The 12,008-nt window shown below is 39.4% G+C and overlaps 1 protein-coding gene across 1 annotated transcript in view; it reads right to left on the minus strand.

The window, feature by feature from the left end:
• The window catches only part of SLC30A8 (solute carrier family 30 member 8), a gene marked incomplete at both ends in the record, with an annotated part of 47,660 nt that overhangs the window by 17,553 nt on the left and 18,099 nt on the right, over positions 1-12,008 (minus strand). The window contains 2 exons of the mRNA XM_080694466.1: positions 305-458; positions 4,227-4,373. Coding sequence (XP_080550592.1) covers positions 305-458; positions 4,227-4,373 — 301 coding nt within the window. The remainder of the gene's footprint in view (positions 1-304; positions 459-4,226; positions 4,374-12,008) is intronic.

Consider the following 12,008-nt stretch of genomic DNA (forward strand, 5'->3'; position numbering starts at 1 on the left):
ATAGCCAGCCTGATCTATTTAGTGAGGCCTTCCACAACTTAGTGAGACCCTGTTTCAAAATAAAGAATAAAAAATAGGGCTGAGAGGGTAGCTTAGAGGTAGAATCCCCAGTACTGTAAAAATGTTAATAAATTAATTAATAAAAAAACACTTCAGTTTAACCTAGAGCTTTATTTTCACTCTTAGAGCCATTCAAATACTGTATCCAGTCTATCATCTTCTTAAGAGGGAAGTTTAAAAAAAAATCTTTGTCTAGGCAGAGTTGAAGATAAGTCACATGAGTATTAATATGGGGGTGACTTACACAATGTTGGCTGCGACCGCACAGCCTGAGACGATGATCATCACAGTCGCCTGGATCTGGTAGTCAGAGTGCAGCAGGCGCTCACAGGCCAGGTACACCAGCACGCCGGTCACCACCCAGATGCAAAGGATGGAGAGTAGGGCGCCAAGGATCTCTAGGGATTCAAAGGCACAAAGACACCCACCCATCAGAAACCTGCACATCACCTACTTCCCATAGGACAGGCATAGACCTCTGTTTCTTTTATGCAAAAAAAAAGGCTTCAAACTAGTTCACTCAGTGATTCATGAAGCCAATCGGCGGGTGGGTTTTAGAAGCAAGATGAAGCACGATAATGTTGCATTCATAAAGCACCAGCATCTGAGATCATCATGCTGCACATTACTAAGTAATTTTCAGCATTTTTAGAGCATATTAATTGCTGCCTGCCCTCCCCGTTTCCCATGGGGATTTTCATTTACACAGGTGCTAAAATGATCGAAACTTATTAGGAGATGAAATAATGAGACAAGACGAGTAAAATGTGTTTAGAAACTCTTAACTTCACCATAAAACATTTACAGCTTGCCAGCAGCACCTCTGGTGAAATGGGATCATTAAAAGAAAAAGCTTCAGAGGGCACTGGATGGAAACGACTTTCATTTGCCAAACCTAACACATCGTAAACACACAGGTGAGCTCAGAGGCTTATCAACACCCCAAGTGCCTTTGCGAAGCAACTGCAAAGAAAAGAGGTGCCAGAACAGAGACACTTAACATTAATATTTAAAAGCAAGGTCATGCTCAATCTGCCCATGGGGAAAGCACTTGGCTCACTTGGCGTTCCTTAACACCTCACCCTGACCTTTAGCTGAACCTTGTAAGCAGATTGTAAAAACCCACAAGGGCCTAGAAACACAAGGCAATGTAGTGCATTGTTACCCAGCGTGTGGCTTTGTTTTCCAGACATTTGTCATTTCCAAACCACCTTCATGATTTCTTTTGGCCATATTCATATGCCACCGGTCTTATGAGTCGTTTTTTATATTTTTCAAATAAATTCACTTTTTATACTTAGCTTCTTTCTAAACAAAGTTATCCATGGAATTATAAATTTGACATGCTAATTTGTTTTCTAATTCATATTACAATGTGTAATTATTGTCCATGTGATACTTAACACCATAACACCATCTACTACCCATTCGTGGAACATTTTGGATGCTATGGGAAATCCTGGCATAAATGTTTAAGGCATGAGTTCGATGTCAGGCATATATGAGCTGCCAGTTACTAGGTGACTTATACAAGTAACTTAACCTATTTTAGCCCATTTCCATATCTGCAAAGTAGGTATAATACTATCATACATGTTTAAATTAGCATATAATATAGGTTAAATTGTGCCCTACCACTGAAATTTATATGTTGAAGTTCTAATGTCAGTTCCTTATATTGTGTGTGACCTTATTTAGAAATAGGGTCCTTGCAGATGTAATTAGCTAAAGTGAGGCCATAATGGATTACCTTAATCCCATAAGCATACACAGCATGAGTATGATGTGAGAAATCTAAACACAGACATGTACTCGGGGTGAATATCATGTAAAGATTAAAGCAGAGACCTACAAACCAAGGATCAATAAAGCTTGCCAGCAAACCACCAGGAGCTATAAGAGAAGCATGGAACCTGTCCTCACCACAGGCCTCCAAAAGTGTCAACCTTCCTGATGATCTTAAACTTCTGTTTTTTCAAAACTGTGAGGCAATAAATATGTATGTGAGCCATCCAGTAGAAATAGTTTGTTAAGGCAGCTCTAGATAACTAATAGAGCAAACACTCAAGGAGTGAGGAACATGCCCAAGAATCCTTAGTTAGACCAAAACAGAGATTAAACTCATAAATGTCAAGTAGTGTATATCCTACCCACGAAAATCCTAATTAGGACATGCAGGACAATGCACCACTCTAAAGCCATGATTACTGAGGTACAGTAAAACAAGAGCTGGGTGGGTGCAGCCCAAATGATTTCAAGAGTCAGGAGTCAGATCTAAACAAAGGCCAGGATGCTACCATGATTTCTAAGAAAACTGTGAAGTAAGCAAGGTTAATAGGTTGAACAGGCTAGTGGGTGGGTACCCTGGGCTCAACCATATATCTGTATTGGTGTTGCCAAACATGGTAGCCATCAATTATATGTGACTACTTAAATGGGAATTGAGTAAATAAAAAATACTTGTTTTTGCAACATTGCAACTAAACATCTTTAGTTGCAATGACCACATTTATAGTTCTTAATAGGCTTACTGTGTTCTATTATAAAATATTTTCCCTCATAGCGGAGACTTCTATGGAAGAGACCTGGTTTTCTGGAATATCAATGATCAAGACTTCCATGGTCAGGGTGACAAAGTATAGCAATGATTTACATTTGGAGTTCTGTGTTTACAAGCCATCCTACATTTACAAATGAGCTCTGATTAATGGTATTAGATAGGGGAAAGTACATTTACAAATTAATATAGACAAATGATGAGTACCCAACCAAATTTCTGTGGCTTCCAAGTGTAGCACTGTTAGGGACTGAGGAAAACATCCTCAGATCACATGGTCACACACTCCCTTTATTGCGTCCTAAGGCTTCGTTTCTCTCTGAATGTTAAAGGAAAGGCAGCTCAAAACATCTCAATGATATGTTGTTTGGTGTGACATTAGAACTTCCTACCATTCTGATTTTGAAAACTAGCGGTCTCCATTGTGGGACTAGATGAGCTGTGTTCTGTGTCTATCTGCACCTTCAGTGACTACAGCCATGTAGGTATCCTCCTCTGTCCTGACCTCTTGTACACTGACATTCTCAATCTGTGGGAAATCGTGGAACTCTATCAGTTCCACTGTCAATAGAGGAGAAGTAGAATTACAATATATGTGTGGGGTGGGGGGTGTAAAACATGCACTCAAATAAAATTTTCCAGAGACTAAACTTTTATCATAATCTGGGCTACTTCTTAGACAGAAGTAAGCAGTTAGTGAAGGAAATAACCCCCAGTAAAGAGGAGAGTGTGAAACGTTGTTCCTTCCTCTTCCTCCTCTCTCTTTGTTGTTAATGTTCATGATTAATTGGACAAAGCACTTGGCCAAGCCATCCATCCTCTGAACAGATGCCTTGGCATATTTTCTGGTGCTGTATCAGAATACTCCAGACTGGGTAATTTATAAAGAGAGGGAATTGATTTCTCACAATCTGGAGACCAAGCAGTCTAAGATCAGAGTGCTGGCATCTGGCAAGGGCCCCCATTGCTGCATCGGTGGAAGGACAGGTGAGAACACCCAAGACAGAGAGCGGTTGGGCCCAACTCTTGCTTTTTATTAGGAACCTACAACTGCAATTAAGGCACTACTCTTTAATGAAGCAGAACACTCATGAGCTCATCATTTTTGGAAGATCCCACCTCTTATCACTGTCATTACACGCAATTAAATTTCAACATGTGTTTTGGAGGCCACATTCAAGCCACAGGAATGGTTAAATGCTATCTAAGAGTAGGAAGGTCCATGTTCTAGCCCCATCTCCCCTGTGAATTCTTCAATCTCCTCAACTTGCTTAGGCCCTCTGAGCCTTATTTTGCCACACGGCAGAAGCTTGACCATAATTCTCTCTTCCAAGGACACGGAATAATTAAATAAATTACATCATGGCTGTGGTCACACCCTGAGATCCTGGCACTGCTAACATGATATAGTATTCCTGTTGTAGGAAAGTAGGTAGCCATTAATCTGATGGTTAACAATCAATATGGACAACATGCATTCCCACGTGTATTTCACCCTATGCACCCGAGATGCTCTCCTGAGTGATTTTTGAACAAGGCTTTGCTCTTGACCTTTCATTTTAACTCTCCATCACTTCTCTAATGTAATTGTTCAGTGGAAGAGCTGTACCTGCTCGGTGCCACCCAAATGTCAGCTGCTTGGAGGGGGGCCTTGATGACAACCACAAGGAAAACAGACTGAGCAGAAAACTGGTCAGGTCAATTAACAGATGAGCAGCGTCTGTGATGACAGCAAGACTTCCGGCCAGGTGCCCACCTGAGGGAGGCAAAACATTGCATTGGGTTAAGGTCTCCGAAAGCAACACCACAGAATTACAGCCTCAGGAGAGAAAGTGATCTCAAAGTTGATTTAATTCACCTCTTCATCCCAACTTGACTGATAAAGAAGCTGAGACAGTGACAATTTATCCCAGAAAGTGGATAGGATCCGGAGGAAGACACACCAAGTGCCATGCACACATATGTTTGTATCACTTAGAGCATCACTCTGATGTATAATTACAATGTACCAGTAAAAGGATTCTTAAAAATTAGACAAATTAAAGGATTTGAGTAAATAAAAATGAAGTTGAAAGGTAAGACCATTTTTGGAGGAGCAAAGGTATAGAGATTAAGAAGTAGGAGGCACATATAAAAATTATCTCATTTGGACAGAGGTGTGAGGATTCAGAAAAGGGTACTGACTATAGCACTATAAGAAGATAAGGCTAGAGTGATGTAGACCAGATTCCAATGTCTCATAATTCAGGATGAGGACTTGGACTTCTGTCTGTAAATCAGATGCTAAAATCTGGTCCATAGATGTATTATTATTTTATCTGTAATTTTGCCATGGTCTTTCTTTCTTCTTTCTTTCTTTCTTTCTTTCTTTCTTTCTTTCTTTCTTTCTTTCTTTCTTTCTTTCTTTCTTCCTTTCGTGCTACTGGGGTTCCTGGAAACCCGTCTACCTCCAGGCTACACTCCCAGAGCTATTTTATATTTTTATTTGGAAACAGGGTCTTTTAAGCCAGAACAGCTGGCTTCGAACCTGCGCGATCCTCCTGTCTCCGCCTCCCAAGCGCGGGTATTACAAGTGTGCGCCACTATGCCCGGCCTTTTTTTTTTCTTCTTATGGTACTGGGGATTGAACTCAGGGGTATTCTACCTCTGAGCTACACCCCTGCCTTATTTTATTTTTGTATTGAAATAGGCTCTTGCCAAGTAGCTGAGAACCTCATTAAGTTGTTGATACTGGCCTCAAACCTGTGATCCTACTATCTCAGCCTTACAAATACTGGAATTATAAGTGTGAGCTACCCAGCCTGGCTATCACTTCCATTGGTTTTACTAATTTATGTTATCAACCTGGCTTTAAAACTCCACTTATATGGAGTAGGAGCAAAAAGGAGAAAGGAAATCCATCTCCCAATAAGTGGTCAAGTACAACAGCAGCCAATAAGTAGAGAAATAGACCCCAAGCCACAGTATTCCTGCCTTGTTTTTCTCTCCACTTGGCATGCTCCTTCTTCGTCTCTTTATTTCTTTTGTGAAAAGACCTCTAGCACCTTCCTGAACAGGGTTTGCTGTTTGAGAGCAATAACCTTTCTTGTTCTTACTAGATCTTCCCAGCAAAGAGCTTTTGCTGACGGATTAGTCTCCCTTCCACTGTTTATTGCCTTATATACTACAAAGTGAGAGACCATCAGTCAGAGCCCCTCCATCATCAGACTCACCTTGTCTCGCTTAATGATTTAAAAAAATTACATAGATGGCTCATAATTGCAATAATCCCCACAGACCGTTGGCTCTAGCTGTAGTTAATAACTGGTTTGTCAAAGTTTAATGGTCTGAAGCAAAGTAGTCTTCAAGCTTGTTACTGAGCTGTCAGTGCAAAAATCCGAATGATTCATTAGCCAAAAGGCAACATTTTGCTAACAAATCAGCTGTCCTTCCAATTATCCGCTCATGTTGCTCTATCTGCCAAACTTGGTCCTGATAATAAAGCTGTGTTAATAATGCATTATTTCTTGCCTGGAGAATGACTACATGCAGATAAGCAGCAGGCTGCAATCTCAGCAATGAAGGATGATGATTCTGTGTGCTGCACTGAAATTGTAGTCTAAGTCAAGGAGATAGACTTACAGGGATTCTTCAACAGGCTCGGCTGAATCAGAAAGCAATGGAGAAAGGAAAAGGGCTTGTTTTGGAAGAAGCATGTTAATATGGAGGCCTGGGACCTGAAAATCATTTTGTAACCATCAGAGCTACTTATAAGAACCATCCAGAAAACTGTGGGCAACCACTGCTGAATCCTATAGAGCAAATTGTTTGCAAGAGGATGCTTATGAGTTCACTTGCCCTTTCCATTAAAGCATGGGTATTATTGACAATTTATTCAAGATTCTAGCCAGTATTTATGGAGCCCTTATTGTGCATGATGCCAGAGCACACAAAGATAAAGAAATCACAGTCATTCTACTGAGTGACCTCCTGTCCAGCACTCACTGCCCTGCAGACCTGTTAATGGGCTTGGAGATCAGAAAACACTGAGGGATTTTTCATAGCAAAAGAAATAAGAAGGAGAAGGAAGGGATGTTTCAGAAAGAAACAAGAACAAAATAACAAGTTAAAAGAATGTGTCACCCATGTGTAAACCAAGAGGTGTAGAATGTTGGAGGACAAGTGGCAAATGAGACTGGAAAGACAGATCAAGGATACTAGTGTGGCGCACTGTATGTCAAGCCGAAGAAGTTGGATGTTACCCTCATGGTCTGGGGGGATCTACTGTGAATGCTGAGCCATGGTTGTGCATGTTCAGATTTGTATTTGAGGGAGATCCTTGCCAGAAATATGGAGAATGACTTGGAGGAATGAAGAGTTTGAAGTTAAAATGCAACAGGAACAGCCACAGACAAGCATGACAAAGGTATTAACTAAGGCAGGAGCAGTCATAATTTCTGAAAAGCTTTTCATGATATACAGAACACTGCATTTAGAGCAAGGCAGGGGAGGAGGGAGGGGAGGAAGATGGAAGGAAGGGAGAGAAAGAGAGAGGGAGGAAGAGAGGGAGGGAAGGCAGGAGGGAGGGAAGGAGGAAGGAAGGGAGGGAGGGAGGGAGGGAGGGGGAGAGAGAGAGAGAGAGAGAGAGAGAGAGAGAGAGAGAGAGAGAGAAGAGGAGGCAGGGGGTAAGTTAGTTTAGTCCCAGAAACAGGCTGCAATTACTTGAGGCCCATGGGGGTAAAGTGACAACAGGAGAGGGCCAGACCTAGGTTTCATATTCACAAACCATCTCCAATTTAGTCAGCTGGTGTTAAATATCCAAGACATTCTCTATAGAGAACAGAGATATATACTCACAAGATCAGAAAAAAAAATATTCATCTGATGAGACTAGCCTTGTGCCCCATTACTGGGCTATACTACTGCATGATGTTAATTCACATTTTAAAAACAATTTTAATTATCTTATGGATAGCATCATTATATTGGACTGTATAATATGCCGTGTCAAACTCATCAAGTTACTATTTAACAAGTACTTTAGAAAGTTAATAACTATATTTCATAGCCATGTTTTGACATTTCTTAAGTATTTAACACCAAGTACCTTAAGAAAATATTTGTGGGAGGCTGAGAAAGGAGGATCACACAGGTTCGAAGCCAGCCTCAGCTACTTAGTGAGGCTCTCAGCAACTTAGTGAGACCCTGTTTCTAAATAAACTATAAAAAAAAATAGGTCTGGGAGTATAGCTGGGAGGTAGAAAGTCCCTGGGTTCCAATCCCTGTGCCACCAAAAAAAAAAAAAAAAAAAAAGAAAAAGAAAATATTTGTGACCTGAGCCACTGAAACACCCTGGCTGTAGAGCAAATAAGCACCCTTATCAATAAAACATGTAGTCACTGTAACATCCAGTTTTCTCTTTTTCTTAATAAAAGAGTTTCTCACTCTCAGATACTTAGCTCAGCATCTGGTCTCACTACCTTGTTTCCTCCTCCTTGTTCACCCTGAATAGGCCTGCTTCAGATGCCTCTCTCTGGCCACTCTCAATTTCTTCTGGCAATGACATACTTGAGCTTATTTTTCTGAGTTCTCAGTATCTATGTGTTCATCTTTTCAAGTAGAGATATGAGTTGACACCTGCAGCATAACTCCTCTTTATGGCTTTTCTACAAGGAGGAATTTTTCACAAGCAATCAGAAGCAGTCTCAACAAGTCCAAAGGCCCATTAGGATGAGCACATTATGTCTATATCCTTACTTTCTTGGTATTCCTCCTCTCTGCTCTGTGCCCTGTAGCAGTTATTCTCTAAACAAAACTCAATGACCTACTTCTCCTCTGCTGTAAATGTCAATTACTTTCCCAGGGCTATAGAACAATCTGAATTACCATCTGGGCTTCAGCCTTTCTTGACCATCCAACTATCACTCTACTTATACCCTCCACTGACTATTGCCTTAGATAGGCTCTTTTAATTTTGTCATAAGTGTCTAACTCAAATTATTTAAAACAACAAGACGATTATAATTTATTCACTCACATGAGAACAAATCTCAGTGGAATTGGATACGATATAACCTAATCCTAAAATTTAAAAAATATTGTCTGGGCTATCTTCTGTGGCCAGTTGTTGGTATTAGTTATGGCAACGATAGACATCCTTTCTCCCTTTCCATGAGAAAAGTGGGTCTCTGGAAACTCCAGGCCTATGTCATTTCAGCTGAGTATTTGCAAAAGACAGAGAGCTTTTGTTCAGCTTCCCAATATAAAGACGCAGAGACTCTGATTAGCTTATCTTGGCATTTTGCTCTCAATCCTGCCTACGGGCATGAAGTATTCAGAGCAGGAAGACAAGAACCACAACCAGAGTAAAGAGTGTCAGAGCTGGGCATGATGGCCGATGGATGCCTGTAATTCCAGGACTTGGGAGCCTGAGACTGAAGGATCGCAGGTTCATGGTCAGCCTCAGTAATTTAGCGAGGCCCTCCACAATTTAGTGATACCCTGTTTCAAAAGTAAAATAGGGCTAGGGGTGTAACTTGGAGGTAGAATGTTCCTGAGTTCAAAACAAATATATATATTTGGTACACGCACATACATATACACACATACACATGTGTGTATATAACACACACACACGTATGTGTATATATACAATATATAGACATATGAGAAAGCTTCAAACATGACACTCAAATTTCTAACAATATTATTTCATGTCCTATTTCAGATCTATCCACTAGAATGGTCTCAAGATGAGACATAATAGTTATCACCTCTCACATCACAGCAGTAAATAGTGTTCTGCTTGTTCAGGGTCTTCCATCTGAAGGGCCTTTTTCGTCTTCCATCTGGTCAACCTCTCAGGCTCTACCCATCCTTCAAGGCCCTGATCAAATCTCATATCCTGCAGAAAGCCCTCCCAGAGTCCCCAAAGTGGTCTGAGAATATTGCTTTCTCTGACAGGGTCAGGAATGGATGTGGGAGATGTGAATTGTGGGTTGGAGTCTTGAATGATGGCCAGGGTTTGGATGAGTGCAAGGCAGGAGAAGGCTATTGCATGCCAACAAAAATACACAAGCAAAAGCTACAGGGAAAAAAGCTACAGGGACTCTATGGTGCAATAATTTTGCAGAGAACAAGTAAGTGTTTTTGACTGAAACAGAGTACTCATGTAGGCATGTGGTAAGACAAAAATATTAATAGTCAGTTTGATAGATTGTGGGATGTCTGAAAAAACAAAGTAAGAATGATTTTCATTTTCTTCTAGTTGCCAGAGCTTTCCAATATATTGATCTCTTTGCCCTGAGGCAGCCAGATGAGGTCTAACACAGAGGCAGCACATGAACAAGTCTCCTTGAGCTACAAACACCCCTGTCAGTCTAGCCCAGTGCTCACAAAATTTCCTATGCTTGTCATGATGAAGAAAGGTTGGGAACCACTGAGTAAGGGAAGGAGAGCCAGGTTAAGGATTATTAAGATGGTTGTAACATGAGGGGAACAGTGTTTTTAGAAAATCAGCTTCATATTAATACAGTTCACAATCCAAACAATGACCATCCAGCATCTATTCCATTCCTTTACTGACAGCATTCTAATTCTAAACAAGAGTCGTATTAATGTTTACAGACTCTAATTCACAGGAATGAAAAGGAAAGGAGGTTGGTTTTCTGACACCAAATGAATAATTGTCCATTTCCTCCATAAAAATATAAAACATTTTAAATTTATAGGACAACAAACACTAAACAAACTGGGTATAGAAGGAATGTACCTCAGCACAATAAAGGCATAAGTGACAAGCCCATGGCTACATAATATTCGATCGTGAATGGCTGAAAGCTCTTCCTCTAAGGTCAGGATCAAAATAAAGAAACCCACTCTTGCCACTTCTTTTCAACATAGTTCTGGAAGTCCTAGCCAGAACAAAGAGACAAGAGGAAGATTTATAAGGCATCCTGCTTGAAAAGGAAGATGTTAAATTGTCCTTGTTTGTAAATGACATGATCTTATGTAGAGAAAACCCTAAACACGCCTTCAAAATACTATTAGATTTAATTAAGAAAATTAGTAAAGTTTCAGCTATGAAATTAACATAAAGTAATGTCTTTGCAATCAAAATAAGCTGTTTATAAAGGAAATTAAGAAAACAGTTCTACTTACAATAGCTGCAAAATAAAATGAAGTATTTAAAAAAATATAACCAAGGGAGTAAAATACCTGCAGGTCGAAATATTTTTCAAAATATGAAATTAAAGAAGACAAAAGTTCATGGGTTAAAAGAATTAATGTTGTAAAAAATCTTCATACTACCCGAAACATTCCACAGACTCAATAAAATTTGTAACAAAATCCAAATTATATCCTTCACATAAAGAGAAAAACCAATTCTTAAATTTGTATAATACCACAAAAGACCCCAAATAGCCAAAGTAATATTGAAGAAAAGAACAAAGCTGGAGGTATCACATTATCTGACTTCAAAGTATTCTACAAAGCTATAGCACTCAAAACAGTATGGTTCTGGCATCAAAAAAGACAAATAGACTATTGAAACAAAATAGAGTTCAGAAAAAAAAATCCAAGATTTTTCTGTCAATTGATTTCTGAGAAAAACCAGTAACACAGAATAAAGAAAGGTGAATCTTTTCAATACTGGAAAAATTAAATATTCATATGCAGAAGAATGAAATTAGAAAATGTACCATAGAAACTGAAAATGTTTTAAAGACTTAAATATAAGATCCAAATTTATGAAGCTACTAGAAGAAAAGTTTTATGACATTGATCTGGGCGATAATTTTTTTTGATATGACTCTAAAAGCACAGAAATCAAAAAACAAAAATAGACAAATGGAATTACATAAAACTTAAGGCTTCTGAATGACAAAGAAAAACAGTTAACAAAATAAAAAGGCAAGTTATAGAACAAAAGAAAATATTTGTAAATCATACATCTAATAAGCGGCCAATATTCAAAATATATAAAGAACTCAACTCAATAGTGAGAAGACAATCCCCCAGAAAAACCTGCATAAACATTTCTCAAAATAAGTCATAACAAGAGCCGGGCGTGGTGGCACATGCTTGTAATCCCAGCATTCTGGAGGCTGAGACCAGAGGATCGCGGTTTGCAAACAGCCTCCACTACTTAGTGAGGCCCTCCGCAACTTAGTGAGACCCAGTTTCAAATTAAAGAATAAAAAAACTAGGGCAGGGGGTATAGCTCGGAGGTCAAATGCTCCTGGGTTCCATCCCCAGACCCACAAAGAAAAAAAAGAAAAGTCATACCAATTAACAATAAGTTTGAGAAATTATCTTTAACATAACTATGTACAAATGACAGTGAGATATTACTTCACATGTTAGTGTGGCTATTATCAAATAGACAAAAGATAACAAATGCTGGCAATGA

This window comes from Muscardinus avellanarius (genome assembly GCF_963383645.1).
Source record: "Muscardinus avellanarius genome assembly, chromosome: 4".
Classification (NCBI taxonomy): Eukaryota; Metazoa; Chordata; class Mammalia; order Rodentia; family Gliridae; genus Muscardinus; species Muscardinus avellanarius.